The sequence below is a fragment of the Chelonia mydas genome, chromosome 6 (genome assembly GCF_015237465.2).
Source record: "Chelonia mydas isolate rCheMyd1 chromosome 6, rCheMyd1.pri.v2, whole genome shotgun sequence".
Classification (NCBI taxonomy): domain Eukaryota; kingdom Metazoa; phylum Chordata; order Testudines; family Cheloniidae; genus Chelonia; species Chelonia mydas.
This window is the reverse complement of record NC_051246.2, coordinates 76173735-76191725: the sequence shown is the minus strand read 5'-3', so window position 1 is coordinate 76191725 and position 17991 is coordinate 76173735. Positions and strand designations below refer to the sequence as shown.

Genomic DNA, 17991 nt, shown 5'->3' with positions numbered 1-17991 from the left:
GTTAGTTGTATTTCCTTAACTACTGTTTTGCTTCAATGCAGATAAACCATTGCTAAGGAAGCACACTAAATTACAACTGGGAAGTTTGATGAAAGGAATAGATAGATAGATCAGTGATTAGCAAAGCTCTTTGCATATAAATCTCTGTGTACTGGTAATTGGACTAGAAATCTCACTGAAACAGACTTTGCAAAATCTCCAGAACATTTTATTTCAACCAGATCAGAAACCTCATGAGTTTTTTCAGTTCTCCACAAATATTAATATTTATATTTTTGTCATATTCTGGCTGGACTCCTGAAAAGAGTACAAGAGTACAGCAGAGACAAGTATTTTAATAATTGACATTAAAACCTTATTGAAGAACAATGAAGATAAAATCTAATCGTAGTTTGATATTCATATATCTAATATTATCAGGTATTATGGATAACACCTGTATGTGTATATTCAGCAACTCCAGACCTTGTATGCCAGTCTGTCAGATATATTAGCTTGCAAGACTTCTATCTGTGTATGGCTGAACAGCTTCTTGGGTCTCTCTTTTGTGCTCTAGCTCATACAAATTACAAATAAAGTTGTTGTTGTTCGTTGGTTTGGGGGGGTAGGGCTGCTCATTTGCAGTTTGTTCTACTTGATGATAAAGAATTTGCTTATTACAGATTAATAGATTAATTGGTGAATTCAGAAATAAACCAGTTTTAAATTCATGGAAAAAACATTACTTCTCCCTCCCACCTCAATTATTTATAATGTACATAGAGGCCATTTAAGCCTCATAGCTCACATTCTGGAGATTAGCCAACTTGAATACCAAAGATGAATTTTCCAAGGATATACTTACTCTGTAAATTCATTAAAGTGATTTTTTTTTTGAAAAAAGATCAATGTCTTTGGCATGTACTATCTTTTAATTTCAAACGTCTTCCTTCCTCAGTAGAGCTGGGCAAATTTCTTGGAGCAAATAATTTTTGATAAACATAGTCCCCTTTTTCCCTTTGTGAATTATCTACAAACAGGTTTGGGTTTTTTTACAGATTTGTTTATTATTCCCTGAAATGTTTGAACAAAAAAATTGTACACTGTCGATTGTGTGTGGAAAAAATCACAAGCATATGCTTTATTAGTTTGTGGGTTTTTTAGCTACTCATTCTGTGTAATTGCTCACCTATGTCAGATAGTTGTGTTTCTGTTTCCTTGTTGAATGACTTAAGCTTTATAGAAAAAAAGGATGATTCTCTTATCTTTCAGTGAATTATCTTTGAGCTACTATAATTCTAATCTGTTGTGTGAACAATAAATAAGAGATTTTCAAAATGACCATGAGAGAGGACTTTTGGTGTAAATGCTCTTGGGAATATTTATCCATGTTAGCACTTGCAACACTTTTGCTCTCCATGAACATTCTTGCAAATAAATGCTTGCTTACTGGAATCTTTGCAAATAATAAAAGAAAAGCAGTCCCCAAATAACAACAAAGCAATTGGTTTTATTTGTATGAATGATCATGAACACATTTTTGCTCTATTTGCCCAGCTCATCTTAATGCTTTTAATCTTCAAACCTCTCTATAAATTTACTGACTTACTAATAAATCAGCATAACAGTGCTGTGAGGTAGGTGATATTAATTTTATTGTACAGGTGGGATCCTAATTAAGTGGTATTAATTACCTTGCCTAAAACCACACAGCGAATCAATATAAGAATTGAGATTAGAACTCAGTAGTTCTTACATCCCAATTCTACGCTTATAGTATTAGACCGGCAGTGGGCCACATATTTAAAGGGAGTTAGGAGCCTTTAAAAATCTGGGGTATGGCTCTTGTTCTATAAAACATACTATATTTTAATAGAAGTTCATAATTACCCATAACAGTATGAGTTGAAAGTGCATAGTATCTCTGAAGCAGCACAGGAAACTCTAGCGTTCATTCAAAGGATAAATCAAAAGGAGAGCCATAACTTATTTTTTCCACACTGCTCAGCTAAAAACTTACTATAAACAAGCAGAGACCATTCTGTGTGGTCAGAGAGAATAGCTGCCTTATTGTTTATATGGAGTTGTTTTCAGACCTCTAACTTTGCAAAACTAGTGTGTGGCAGTTTATGAGATGGAAGCTGGTCCCATATGCAGACAATTTTAAAAATGGCAGGGGTGGGGGGGGGGGCGGAATTAACTCCCTGCAGGAATAAAATAATATCTGTTATATAAAAGGGATCTTAAATTAAACTGTTCTCATATGTGCCGGGGTCAACTAATCTTTTTGTTGATCGCTTTTAAAAAATCTTTTTATCTGGTTCATGAATTCCTTCTCCATCTTGGAAATGCTAGACCTTAGAGCATCTCCTTGTGATTCTTTTGTCATTTACACTAGTGTAAATCAGGAGTTTATGCCACTAAAATTATGGAATTACACTGGCGTGAGATCAGAATCTGATGATATTCCTCAAACAGAAATCAAGTTGTGCTATCGAATAATGAAAGGGGCTATATTATCCCCTTATAACAGGTTCATTGTCACATATCTTTTTGAGCAGGGAGAAATATATTGATCATACTTTCAGGTATGAAGAAAAAAATTGAATGATAACTACATGCATTAGAATTACTAAGGCTGATATTAACCAACTGTCGCTTTCAGCGGCTTGTGTGAAATTACTTGGCAGTTCTAATCTAGCCCCTAATGACCAGGTGTTTACATTAGAAAAATCACCATTGCAATTAGTATTATTTTTAGGGCTGTCAATTAATTGCAGTTAACTCACGTGATTAACTTAAAAAAAATAATTCTGATTAAAAAAATAAATCGCAGTTTTAATCGCACTGTTAAACAATAGAATATCAGTTGAAATGTATTAAATTTTTTGAATGTTTTTCTACATTTTCAAATATATTGATTTCAGTGACAATACAGAATGCAAAGTGTACACTGCTCACTTTACATTATTTTTATTACAAATATTTGCACTGTAAAAATGATAAATGAAATAGTATTTTAGTTCACCTCATACAAGTAATGTAGTGCAATCTCTTTATCATGAAAGTGCAACTTACAAATGTAGATTTTTGTTACATAACTGCACTCAAAAACAAAACAATGTAAAACTTTAGAGCCTGCAAGTCCCCTCAGTCTTACTTCTTATTCAGCCAATCGTTAAGACAAACAAGTTTGTTTACATTTATGGGAGATAATGCTGCCCACTTCTTATTTACAATGTCACCAGAAAGTGAGAACAGGCATTGGCATGACACTTTTGTAGCCAGCATGCAAGGTATTTACGTGCCAGATATGCTAAACATTTGTATGCCCCTTCATACTTCAGCCGCCATTCCAGAGGACATGCGTCCATGCTGATGATGCTCTTTAAAACAATAATACATTAATTAAATTTGTGACTGAACTCCTTGGGGGAGAATTGTATGTCTCCTGCTCTGTTTTACCTGCATTCTGCCATATATTTCCTGTAGGGTGATCAGACAGCAAATGTGAAAAATCGGGACGGGGGTGGAGGGTTATAGGAGCCTATATTAGAAAAAGACCCCAAAATCGGGACTGTCCGTATAAAATCGGGACATCTGGTCGCCCTAATTTCACGTTATAGGAATCTCGGATGATGACTCAGCACATGTTGTTCATTTTAAGAACACTTTCGCTGCAGATTTGACAAAATGCAAAGAAGGTACCAATGTGAGATGTCTAAAGATAGCTACAGAACTAGACCCAAGGTTTAAGAATCTGAAGTGCCTTCCAAAATCTGAGAGGGACAAGGTGTGGCGCATGCTTTCAGAAGTCTTAAAAGAGCAACCCTTCAATGCAGAAACTATAGAACCCGAACCACCAAAAAAGAAAATCAGCCTTCTGCTGGTGGCATCTGACTCAGATGATGAAAATGAACATGCGTCAATCTGCACTGCTTTGGATTGTTATCCAGCAGAACCTGTCGTCAGCCTGGATGCATGTCCTCTGGAATGGTGGATGAAGCATGAAGAGACATGAATCTTTAGCACATCTGGCATGTCAATGTCTTGTGACGCCGGCTGCAACAGTGCCACGTGAATGCCTGTTTGCACTTTCAGGTGACATTGTGAACAAGAAGCAGGCAGCATTATCTCCTGCAAATGTAAACAAACTTGTTTGTCTGAGCAGTTGGTTAAACAAGAAATAGGACTGAGTGGACTTGTAGGCTCTAAAGTTTTACATTGTTTTATTTTTGAATGCAGTTATTTGTTGTACAAAATTCTACATTTGTAAGTTCAACTTTCATAATAAAGAGATTTGCACTATAGTACTTGTATTAGGTGTATTGAAAAATACTATTTCTTTTGTTTTTTACAGTGCAAATATTTGTAATAAAAATAAATATAAAGTGAACACTGTACACTTTGTATTTCGTGTTGTAATTGAAATCAATATATTTGAAAATGTAGAAAATGTCCAAAATATTTAAATAAATGGTATTCTGTTATTGTTTAACAGTGCGATTAATTGTGATTATTTTTTGTAATTGTTTGATAGCCCTAATTATTTTTTTAATCTCAGCCGGGAAATGAAGGATGAATTGGCTTGGTGCTTACATGTACCTTGTTACCAGTAAGGATGTTGTTGTTACCCATGTTATTGTGATAAGGCTGCATGTGGAAATTTTACTGCTGCCCATATTGTATCAGTTTGGTGACTAAGTAGAGGGCTTCATTCTTCATTGCTACCAACCTGCCACTTTTCATGAGCCCTAATTTTCTTAAAAGTACTAAAATTAAATTCTGAATAGGAAATTTTACTTTAAAAAAGTCTTTTTATATGACATATTAAGAAATTAGTCTGCCTGTACTCTCTTGTTATATTGTGAGTGCTTCATCATCCACTGTTAGTCATATGAGGTTTCAAATTAATAAGTACTTTAATGCTTTGGCAGGGTTTCTTTACAATTGCTGCAGTAGTTATTCATGTTTTACATAATTTGTTTGTTATTTCAGCTACTTTGAAGGAACTCATATCTCAGACTATGGTGCGCTGGGCTCAGGAAGACCAGATCCAAGATCCAGAATTAGTCCGGATTATGTTCAACCTACTTCGTAGGCAATATGACAGCATCGGTGAGCTACTGCAGGCTCTGAGGAAGGCCTACACTATTAGTGCTGCTTCTGTGCAGGATACAATCAATTTACTAGCAGCACTAGGCCAGATTCGCTCCCTTCTCAGTGTCAGAATGGGAAAAGAAGAGGAATTGCTTATGATTAATGGATTAGGGTATGGAATTAACATCATTTTCTTTTTAAGTATTGAGTAAGGGTTTGGTAATGGGATGCAGAGCCTTTCATTTCTAGGTCACTGGCTTTAGTCTGACCCAGGTAGTGTCTGAATGTCATTACTCTACTGTTATGTAGTTATTCTGCAGCCTATGAGAAATTAGCTGGTGGTCTCATTCCAGTTCCTCAAAGGCATGTGTCCATATCACAAAATCCACCACTACCACAGCTGGTTTCAGTTGGCTCCTTAGCTGCCAATCTGAATGTGTAGGCCAAGACTACGAAGGATATTATAAAGACTGAACTTTGTTTTCTTACCAAAAACAGCCCCTCTGGATCAGGGTGGCAGTTAATAAAAGTAATAGTGAGATGCTGAAGTTTTGGCTGCTGATCCCCCACATTTTACTAGCTTTGTGGATAAGTAAAGGATTTATATCTCCATTGGTGTCAATCCAGTAGCTTTCATGAACTCTAAATTGACTTCACTTTATTTTATTTTCATTTTATTAAGTTTAAGTGAAAAGTCATTGCTCAAGAAAGACTGTCTGATATCTTTGTAGCAGGCAAGCCTTCATTAGATATTAGGTTGAAACCCAAAAAGCTATCTCAGTAATGACCAACCACATTTGAATCAGAAGACTAGGTAGTATTGACAGTGACCCCTTTATAAGATTATGTTTTTGAGAGACTAACCTGGAGCATTCCCTAATAAAATGAATACATTTCTGCTCCACCTCCATTATAAAACCACCTCTCTTAAGCAATTGATTTTTGTTGGTCCCTGCCTTGGCCACTTTAGACAAATTTCATTGTAGCCTGGGCCTATTGTTGTAGTCCTACATGTGTGTGACTTACTCTGTGTGCATACAGGTCACATATATTTTAAGTAAGAAATGAAATAAGAATATTTTAGATTTTAAAAATTAGAAAGTCAATTGAATGAAAATATTTTATTGAGAGAAAGAAAGCAAGATGATGGTCCTAATGTTTCTGATTAGTATCTTCCAAGACCCTTCGTTAGGCAAGAATTGATACAAGCTGAACATGGTGTTTCTTTCCCTTACAAGAGATGTAAAGTTTTCCTTTACCTTCTGGTTATTTATTTTTATTATTTTATTCTGCAAAGAAATTGTTCTTTTTGTTGCATTTAGCAATTCATTATATGGTATCTAGCAGATTACTGTAAGACAGGGGTTCCCAATTTGGCCATGATCCTGCACCATTAAAGTCCATGGGCACTTTGCCATTGATTTCAGTGAGCCTGGATCAAGCCTTTTGGAAATTGAAGTTGCCAGTAGCCCTTTTTGGAAGAGGTGGATCATGTCCTACTCCTATTCCCAGTCTTCTATGTTCCTCTAAAGCAGGTTTTTTTTACTGTTTTTTCTAAAATGCCAGCAATATCCAATGGGCCATTGCATCTCCAGGCATTGCATCTATTGCGTCCTATAAAGTGTCGTGAGAGCTAGGGTATGTATGAAGAGGACTCAAAGTAAAAATGTTAAAATATCCCCGCTTATGGAGGCTGTACAAAATGTATTCCAAATGTACTGCACTCCGAAAGCATCTTCCCTTAAAGTACCTCAAAGTGTTACAAACATTAATGATGTAAACTTCAGAAACACCACTGTGAGGTAGGTAAGAACTATCACTTCCATTTTACAAATGTGGCAGAAACAAAAATAGAACCACAGTTCTTGACTCACGATCGTGTGCTTTGACCATTATACAATGTGTCTTTTCTTCAAGGAGACCAGAAGTAAAAATTGTTTAAAGCAGTGTTTCAAGTTGGAATCAGCATATCAGATGCATAATATTTCATATCAAATTAAAGAAAACTGATGCCAAATAAGAAAATGATTAATGTTTAAGAAGTGTCAAACATTTCCACTATTGTGGTAAAAACTCAGAGTTGAAAATGATCATTTTGTAATGACTCTTGAAATATGAATAATGCTTTCCACTGAAACACACATTCTGTATTTCTGAAATATCTGTTTTGATAATTTAAATGAAAATATGATTTTTTTAAATGCATTATTGACTTTCCCCCCAATTTAGGGATATAATGAACAACAAGGTGTTTTATCAGCATCCTAACTTAATGAGAATCCTTGGTATGCATGAGACAGTTATGGAAGTGATGGTAAATGTGCTTGGAGGAGATAAATCTCAGGTAATTTCCCAAGTATTTTATCATTAGTTTTATCTCTTGAACATCAGCAAAAACCTATTAAGATGTGTAATAGGAAGCAGTCACAGGGAAAGAAGGATGTTGTTTATGGGCTATGCATACCTGTATTATTTATCTAAGTGGGATGACATCAGATATGAATTAATGTTAAGAATTGAAAGTAATTCCTTGTGATAATATAAGAAAGCTGACTAACATTATAGAAGATGATCTGCTAGGTTTGATATGAAAAACTATATCATAATGTACAATCCTCTTTTCATATAGTTCCATCTTTAGGAATAATGCATTCTGAGTGCTTTAAGGAGGCTTGTTACTATGTAAAGCTAATTTTTATATGTTTGTATGTAACTGAATGTCCTTGTAGACTAAGTAGCCTTACACAGGATAAAGCATAAAACATGTACACCTGGTAAAGGGCTGCACTGCTAACACTGAAAGCAGCTGCACGATGGGGTTAATTTAAACAGTCTTAATTTTGAATTTCCAAATTCCATCTATTTGTAGGATTGTGTCTCTGCCATAATATTATTGTAATGCAGTGTTCTCTTGGTTTTTTTTTTAAATTTTGTGGTAGCAAATATTTCACTCAAGCATATGGTGTATATGTATAAACATATAAGCAATGTGGCCTAGGGAATAGAGCACTGGACTGGGACTCAGAAGACCTGTATTCTATTCCCAGCTCTGCAGCTGGCCTGCTGGGTGACCTTGAGGAAGGCACTTCCCCTCCCTGTGCCACAATTTCCCCATCTATAAAATTAAGGACATAAGATTTATAACTTAGAGGGGTCTCCTTTTCTGCTCACAAATTATATCCAACTATTTGTAACTATTTGACAAGTCTGTTTTGCAAACAGTGCACTTCTAATGTAAATACTCAAATTCTTGCTAAGATTTTTAGGCATTTTTTTCTGTGAATGTTCTTGAAAATAAAAACTTGCTGCCTAAATATATGCAAAGAAAATGGGTCTTCAGTACTAATGAAGTAAATTTGCAGCTTTTATTCTCAGGATATTTGCATTTTAAAGTTTTTATTTTTGTTTGTTTGTTTTAGTCACCTAACACTAGTCAGGACCCCACCTTTGCTTCTTATCTGAAAGATAGCACCTCCAATAGCACAAAGTCCTCTAGCACAGTATTGAGGCATTGATTCATTTAATTGGGAACAAGGAAAAATAGAGAGAGTGAGTGGTATGGCCCACATAGACCTTTGTTAAAGAGAACATCAATCCAGTGATTTATTGCTGCGGTTCTCAACCTTTCTAGACTATTGTACCACTTTCAGGAGTCTGATTTGTCTTGCATACCCCCAAGTTTCACTTCACTTAAAAACTACTTGCTTACAAAATCAGACATAAAAAGACAAAAGTGTCACAGTGCACTATTACTGTGAAGGTAATTACCTTAAAAATTGCTTACTTTCTCATTTTACCATATAATTATAAAATAAATCCATTGGAATATAAATATTGTACTTACATTTCAGTGCGATACTTGAGCCTGTTTTTCACTTGTGAGCCTTGTCTGAAGCCCGAGCTGCAGGCAGCAGGGCTGAAGCATGTAACTTAGCTTTGTGGGGGCCCCTGTTGCATGGGGCTGGGGCAGTTGCCCTGGTTGCCACCTCCTAATGCCGATCCTGCACTTGCGATCCCCCTAAACCTGTCCCAAGATCCCACTGTGAGCTGCAACTCCCACATTGAGAAACAGTGATCTAGATTGAGTACTCCCTGGAAAACCTCTGCGTACCCCTGGTTAAGAACCCCTTATTTATTGTATCTCTGCATCAAATAACAGCAAAGTGGGAGCCCAAGTATATTTTCAATATTTTGCTTAGCAGGTAGGCTGTCATTGTAAGAAACCTAAAATGATGCATGTCACTGTATGGAATACGTAACACAAATTATGAAAAGATCTAAAGAAAATTGAGGGAAAACAAAATTGTTGCTGGCAGTTATTAGAAGGTGATCAAGTCATATCAAAGACTTCACAGGAAAGCTGAAGGCTTCACTTACCCTGATGTCCTCCACAATTATTAATTGAGGTAGTTTTTTGTTTTATTTTTTTATAAAAAGAAAGGGAAAGAAGTCAAAATCTAAGGCCCAGGAGAGCAAGAACTGTGGTTTTTAATTGTGGAAAAAATAAAGATAGTGAGAAATATAATCCTTACATCTTTGAAACAAGCAAGGAGAATGCAGAAATCATTCATCTATTCAGGAGCCCTAAAGGGAGGGGATATGTCACAGATAAGGACTGCCATGTATTGTGGGAGACAAGGGGGTGAGGTAATATCTTTTATTGGACCAACTTCTGTTGGTCTCTCTCACCAACAGAAGCTGGTCCAATAAAATATATTACCTCACCCACCTTGGCTCACATATATCCTAGGACCAACACAGCTACCACTACACTTCATACATGTATTGTGGGAGTCGTGCTCTACTAGCTTGAGGCAATGAGCAAAATGTGCCAGCTTAATAAACTAAAGTCTCAGACTGCTGTTAAAACATTGATTTTGTCAGTGCAAGCAAATTCAGTGGGAGGACTTTGGGAGGTAAGCCATGAAACTTGTTAGATAGTGCAGTATGTTGGCTTCTATCTGATCTTTGCTAGACTCAGAGTTTGCCAAAATGCAGCTTGTTTTTGGATGCCATTGCTAGTGGCTGAGATAGATACAATTTTGAATAACACGCAGTCAGCTTTGACAGTAGTTGCCCAGTTATCCACCCATTAATTATGTAAATATGTTTACACCACCTCTGATGGAAACCATATTTGACATTTGGAAGCCCCCCTTGTGACATCTGAAACAAAGAAGTAGAAACATGACCATCTTTTTTTTTTTTTTACCTATTCCATCTCTATGACAAAACTCATTCTACCCATTTTTGAAACCAACCCAAGTGGTGATGCCTGTGGAGGGCCATATTTCCTGGCTTTATAGGTGTATGTCATACAAACATAGGATCTGATTCTGATCTTGTGCTGGTTTTTTATAAGTGAGAGGAGAATCAAGGTGCGGGAATGCTCAAAAGGTTACATGTTAATGGATTCCAGTGTGCATGCATTGCAAAATATACAGTATTCAAGATGGTGCGGCAGATCCTCAGTTGGTGTACATTGTCATAGCTCCATGAAGTTAATGGAACTTTGACCATTTATAGCAGCGGCAAATCAGCCCCTGCAAAACTCTGCATGTGTTAAAAGAATTTGTTTTAACTGCCAGTATCACACAATATGTTGTAGACATAACTTTAGGAGACTAACTGATCAGTGTGGTATTTTGCTGCCTGCCCATTGAAAAATATAACTGTTTGCTTAGTATAACAGCTGTAGAAGATCAATGTATTAAGCTGACAGTGGGAAAGAAGCTAATGGTTTCTGGTATTGACCAGACTTGCCCTGTAAGTTGGAGTCTTACTGTTCTCATTCTTTTACTACCAGATAGAGCTGTATTAGTACTTCAGAGTTTTCACCTCAATAATTACAGTACATGCATAATAAACATGAGATTTTCATGTGGCTTTGATAAAGAATAGATAAAAAAAATCATTCTGGAACACAGACTTGATGCCAACAGGAAAAATGTCATTGGGGACAAAAAAGCAAGTTTTTCCGAGTTTGTTTCCCCCAGGAAAATATTTTTGACCATTTTTATAACGATGTTCTTTATTTTATTTTTCAGTAACAAAGTAACAATTCCTCAGCTACAGAACTATTTTTCATTTTCACAGATGCAACCCCCCCAAATATTAAATGTCGTCATGAACATTTAAAAAACCTCAGATTTATATTTTATGTATTGCTTCATAAGTAGTGGGAATTTTTTCACAGTTCTGTCATCTGATGAATAAGGGTCTTACTTGTTGAAAAGAATCACCATCATTTTTTAGGAATATGCACATTGGTTATTAAACAAGCCCCTGAATGTTCTAGTTCCAATGCTTACAATCTGCTGTTATTATTTCTGAATATTATTGACTTAGTCCGAGCCTATTATTTACCTGAACCATGAACAATAGGTGGCATTGAAGAAGCACTGCTGCCTCCATAAATATTAGCAGCAATGTTGTCACTTTGTCACAACCACAAGAAATAAAATAAAAGTTAAACTAATTAAATATATATATTATATTGCGCCCTGAAAAAGAATGAATTCCAGTGATGCAGGCCTCCAGCTGAGAGTGTCCTGCTGCTGGCCCTTAAAAGTTCAGATAGGGGAGGGGTATGTCTGCAAGAACCTCAGATCTGACCTAGAGATGCACAATCTAGAAAGAACTCAGCTTGATTTTGAGATCTCAATTTGAGTTTGCAGCAATGGCAGTTAGAAAAACATCTTGTTACTTCTAAACTCAGTTAATTTGACCTGAAATAATCTCTACACAAAAATCTTGAAACTTCATGATGTCTTGGTTATCTTGGAGACTGCCTCACTGCAGTAGTATGAATGCATTTGCCATTTTAAAGCCTATGTTCATATCCTATTATAATTTAGGATCTTAAGTGGAATGTTTATTTAAAAGTATTGCAGTGAATCTTTAAAAGTTTCCATATTGTGGCTCATAAAACTTGAAACTGTTCACTATGAAATATATTTAAGAAACCTTTTTTGTGCTGATTTGTAAATTGAAAGTTGTATTGTTTTATTAATAGCTCCACATAGTGGCAGATGCCTAATGACAGTTTTGCAAGGATAGAGGTATTGACCCCAATTTTCCAGACAAAGTCCCATTTGTTTAATTGTTTAAGTCTGCTTCATACCCTTGTTGACTGAATTAGAGAACTTATTCTTCATTTCTCCTCCATTTAAAAGAAAAAAATCTTGTGTAGTGTTGCTGGTGCAGAATGGCTGCTGCTTTGCACCTAGGGTTGCCAACTGTCTAATGGCACAAATCCAAACACCCTTGCCCCACCCCCTTCCCTCACCCTTCCCCAAGGCTCCACCCCCACTCACTCTAGCCCCCCTCCCTCCATCGTTCACTCTCCCCCACCCTCATTCACTTAACAGAGCTGGAGCAGGGGGTTGGGATGTAAGACAGGATGTGGGCTCTCTGCTGGGGGCTGGAGCCGAGGGGTTTGGAGTGTGGGAGGGGGCTCTGGGCTAAGCCTGTGGGCTCCAGGTGGGATTTTGAGTGTGGGAGGGGGCTCAGGGCTGAGACAGGGGGGTTGGGGTGCGGGAGGGGGTTTGAGCTCTGGTAGGGAGTTTGGGTGCAGGAGTGGACTGGGATGGGGGTTGGGGTGCAGGAGGGGGTGCAGGGTGCAGGCTCTGGGATAGAGTTTGGGTGCAAGAGGGGCTCAGGGCTGGGAGTTTGGGTGCGGGAGAGGGTTCAGGGTGCAGGTTTGGGCTGAGTGGCTCTTACCTCCGGCGGCTCCTGGAAGTGACGGCATGTCTGGCAGTGGCTCCTAGGCTCAGGGGTGGCCAGGTGGCTCTGCATGCTGTCCCTGCCTGCAAGCACTGCCCCTGCAGCCCCCATTGGCCACGGTTCCCTGATCCCGTCCAATGGGAGCTGCGGAGTCAGCACAAGGGATGGGGGCAGCGTGAAGAGACCCCCCCCGGCCGTGCCTTTGCCTAGGAGCTGCTGCCGGACATGCACTGCTTCTGGAAGCAGACGGCAGAACTAGGGCAGATAGGGAGCCTGACTTAGCCCCCGCTGTGCCACCGGACTTTTAGTGGCCTAAAATCCTCCGGATTGACTTTGGTAGCCCCTGGGAGATTGAGCCCAATTCTGGGAAACTCCCAGACAAACCAGGAGAATTGGCAACCCTATTTACACCCTGGAAGTGGCTGCATAACGAATGACCATATATTTGTGTTGGACACAAAATTGAGTAGAAGAACATTTTTAAGGTTGCAAAGTCAAATGCTCAAAAGTCAGGAAATGCCAGAGTTAAGATTGCCTGTGCAACCTGAATTTGTCCCTCTCGTGCGTAAGCATTACAATACAGCCATTAATTACCTGATCACATATTATATTTTTCCTCTAAACAGCTGCTTCTTTCAGTGCACAGAGAAGACCTGCTCTGGAGATAAATCAGGGTTGCTTAATAAAGAAGGCTATCTACAGCATACCTGCTTTATTTGTGTAGTGAATGAGTCAGAGGACTGCAGGATGAGAAGAGAGGGTCTTATGGTTAAGGCAGTTGAAAGCTGTCCTGGAGAATTGAATTATATAGAATCATAGAATATCAGAGTTGGAAGGGACCTCAGGAGGTCATCTAGTCCAACCCCCTGCTCAAAGCAGGACCAGTCCCCAATGTTTGCCCCAGATCCCTAAATGGCCCCCTCAAGGATTGAACTCACAACCCTGGGTTTAGCAGGCCAATGCTCAAACCACTGAGCTATCCCTCCCCTGCCTCTGCCACAGAGCAGTTATGTGATGCTAGTCATGTCACTTAAAAACTTGTCTCAGATTTTCTCTAAGTGTGTGTTTCTTATTTTCTGGGTGCCTGACTTGAGACCCTAAGGTCTGATTTGCAGAAGCGTTGAGCATTTAAGCAGGTGATACCATCCCCGTCAACCTCTTTCCCACCACACATTGCTTTCCCCGGTCCAGGTAGGAGGAGGGGGCAGAAACTCTAAAACCCTGACCCAGGAAGGAGTTAGCACTTTTGGGGAAGTAGTGGCAGCATGGTAAGCCAAGAACAACAGGAAACTGGATGCAGGGAGAGAACCTCAGGAAACTGTGTGTAGAGTAGGGTTTCCAATTTTGGTTGGATATATTCCTGGAGGTTTCATCACGACATAATCTTTAATTAAAGATTGATCTTTAATTCCTGGAGACTCCAAGACAATCCTGGAGAGTTGGCAACCCTAGTATACGGGAGGCTGCAGTACAAGTCAGAGGATCACGAACGGAACAGAGAGTTACTGCTGGACATTGCAGCTGGGAGCAGGTCTGTGCAGGAGTGGGTTGGAAGTCAGTACAGTGGAGCTCCAATAAGAGACACACTGCTAACGATCATAGTCGGGAAACTCCTCTCTGCTTTGAACAGAAGCCTGGACTAGAGAGGGAATCCTAGGCACTGGGCCTGAAGAGCTCTAATCCTTCACTGGGCTGCCCCCCAGGAGCCCACATAAGAACCACTTTGTCATTCTTTGAGCTGTAACTGTTTAAGCCACTGTTCCGAGGGTATTTACTGTTCCTAGGGTATTTCCCTTTTTTGTCAGTCCTAGTAAAATTCCCTTTCACTTCAGTCAGATGTCTAAGTGGTTACTAGGACCCATCAGCACTAGTGCCCACAGGGTCTCCCAGCTGAAGCACCTTCAGTGCTTGCCTCCAACTCACAGGCTGGCAAGCTACCCATAGAAGTTTGGTGTACCACAACACCGGACGGCTATAATATTTACAACTCACAACTACAAGTGAAGTCAGTGGAAGCTGTACTTTGAAATATTAGTGCTATATAATGCTTAATACTCTGAAAAATCAGGTCCTAGGTATGTCAGTTTGGGCACCCAAAATTAGTGGGAAAATTTTGACCTTAGCTTACCTGGGTAGGTCTACACTGCAATTAAACTCCCACAGCTGGCCTGTGCCAGCTGACTCGGGCTTGCGGGACTCCAGCTAAGGCGCTATTTAATTGCAGTATAGATGTTCAGGCTTGAGTTCGAACCTAAACATCTACACTGCAATTAAACAGTCCATTAGCATGAGCCCCATGAGCCTGAGTCAGCTGACATGGGCCAGCCGTGGGTGTTTAATTGCAGTGTAGACCAACCCTGTGTGCTTCAGTTCCCTATCTGTAAAATGGGGATCATGTTATCTTGTGCCTCACAGGGGTCTTCTGGAAGTAAATCGACTAATGTTTTTGAAGCACTCAGACGCTACACCCATGAGGAGGTTAATAATTCTCTCTTTAAAGCAGGGTTTGAATGGTGTGCAGTAAATAAGGCATGGAGCTCCACACTGAACAATAAAGATAAAACAAAACATTCAATATGTGCTCATTAAGTGAACACCGTCCATCTTGTGCATTGAATGAGGCAGGGGTCCTGTGGCTAAAATACTATGTGATGATGTAATAAAAGACACATGCAAGATAAGGATTCTTAGAATCATAGAATAGAATCATAGAATATCAGAGTTGGAAGGGACCTCTGGAGGTCATCTAGTCCAACCCTCTGCCCAGAGCAGGACCAATCCCCAACTAAATCATCCCAGCCAGGGCTTTGTCAAGCCTGACCTTAAAAACTTCTAAGGAAGGGGATTCCACCACCTCCCTAGGTAACGCATTCCAGTGTTTCACCACCCTCCTAGTGAAAAAGTTTTTCCTAATATCCAACCTAAATCTCCCCCACTGCAACTTGAGACCATTATTCCTTGTCCTGTCATCTGCTATCACTGAGAATAGTCTAGATCCATCCTCTTTGGATCCACCTTTCAGGTAGTTAAAAGCAGCTATCAAATCCCCCCTCATTCTTCTCTTCCGTAGACTAAACAATCCCAATTCCTTCAGCCTCTCCTCATAACTCATGTGTTCCAGACCCCTAATCATTTTTGTTGCCCTTCGCTGGACTCTCTCCAATTTTTCTACATCGTTCTTGTAATGTGGGACCCAAAACTGGACACAGTACTCCAGATGAGGCCTCACCAATGTCGAATAGAGGGGAACGATCACGTCCCTCGATCTGCTGGCAATGCCCCTACTTATACACCCCAAAATGCCATTGGCCTTCTTGGCAACAAGGGCACACTGTTGACTCATATCCAGCTTCTCGTCCACAGTCACCCCTAGGTCCTTCTCTGCAGAACTGCTGCCTAGCCATTCGGTCCCTAGTCTGTAGCGGTGCATTGGATTCTTCCATCCTAAGTGCAGGACTCTGTACTTGTCCTTGTTGAACCTCGTCAGATTTCTTTTGGCCGAATCCTCCAATTTGTCTAGGTCCCTCTGTATCCTATCCCTGCCCTCCAGCGTATCTACCCCTCCTCCCAGTTTTGTGTCATCCGCAAACTTGCTGAGGGTGCAATCCACACCAGCCTCCAGATCGGCTAGATACCGGCTGCCAGCTAGACATGGAGCCATTGATCACTACCCGTTGAGCCCGACAATCTAGCCAACTTTCTACCCACCTTGTAGTGCATCCATCCAGCCCATACTTCTTTAACTTGCTGACAAGAATACTGTGGGAGACCGTGTCAAAAGCTTTGCTAAAGTCAAGGAATAACATGTCCACTGCTTTCCCTTCATCCAGACAGCCAGTTATCTCATCATAGAAGGCAATTAGATTAGTCAGGCATGACTTTCCCTTGGTAAATCCATGCTGACTGTTCCTGATCACTTTCCTCTCATCTAAGTGCTTCAGAATCAATCTTCTGTCAACCTAGCTGCTTCTACAGTGGGAGCTAGGTCAACCTAACTACATTGCACTGCATTTTTCACAGCCCTGAGCTATGTAGCTGGGTCAATCTAATTTTCAGGTGTAGACACTGGCAACCTTAATTTTGGAATTTCCTAACTTTTAACATATTTTTTTCTATGTAATAATGTATAAACACTGTAGTCTATGATGCACTTTGGGATGCAGAAATGGTTGTTCATACACCATCTTCTTTCATTCCCGTATAGCCCTTTGCAATTTCCTGAAGCTCTGCAGAATGACTTATATCATCATTTTAGGCTTGCTGTTAAAATGAACCTAAGAGAAAGGTGCAAGGAAGTCTTTTTTTTTTTTCTCCCCAGACTAACTGGGGTTAAGGCATGCATAGAAGAGCCACTGACTACATTGGTCCTGTCATAATAATTTCTTGTTAGGCATACATGAAGAAGAATCTGTGCAGCATTGGTAATTAATATATTTCGTTGCTTTGTCAATTTTCTTCTTTAGCAGATCGCTTTTCCTAAGATGGTGGCAAGCTGTTGTCGGTTCCTGTGCTACTTCTGTCGAATCAGCCGCCAAAACCAAAAGGCCATGTTTGAGCATCTAAGTTACTTGCTGGAAAACAGCAGTGTTGGGCTTGGTATGTCATGTAACTAATTGCTGAAACCAACTCCCATGGATATTGCAATATCGCAAGACTGCTGTCTGACTTGTTTATCAAGCTGAGGCATGGTATTGTGAGGACCTCTTTGAAGTTTAAATACAATTATTGGATTAATGTTAATGAAAAACATAGTTTTCTATCTTTCTGTCATTAGAGTTCTGTGAATTGGATTACAAACAGAAGAATCTAAATCTGGGTTATTTAAACATAATGAAAGAATTAGGAAGAAAACCATATTACTTGATGCCCCTTACCTTTGATACAGTTATTTCTGGAAATTAAAGATTTAATTTAACCCCCATAATAATGCTGGCGTCTAGTCTGCCAACTAAATGAATGGTTAGAAAGGTACATATATATCTATATCTATATCTATATATTATATTATTATTTAAAAACTTAGTAATGCAAAGATCCTTCCCTGAAGTGCAACCATATGACTTGAAGTTTCATATTCTATCCCCAAAGCCTGGAAGTACATAGTTCTTAATTTTAGTGTGCCTTAGAATTGTGTGGCCCAAGAAAAAACGACTTTCTTATTACCAACCTAAGAGTATAACAAAAAAA

At 39.2% G+C, this 17991-nt stretch overlaps 1 protein-coding gene across 1 annotated transcript in view; it reads left to right on the top strand.

Moving 5' to 3' along the window:
- Positions 1-17991, top strand: part of RYR3 (ryanodine receptor 3) — a 481354-nt gene that overhangs the window by 224258 nt on the left and 239105 nt on the right. The window contains exons 39-41 of the mRNA XM_043549389.1: positions 4978-5251; positions 7309-7423; positions 17268-17400. Coding sequence (XP_043405324.1) covers positions 4978-5251; positions 7309-7423; positions 17268-17400 — 522 coding nt within the window. The remainder of the gene's footprint in view (positions 1-4977; positions 5252-7308; positions 7424-17267; positions 17401-17991) is intronic.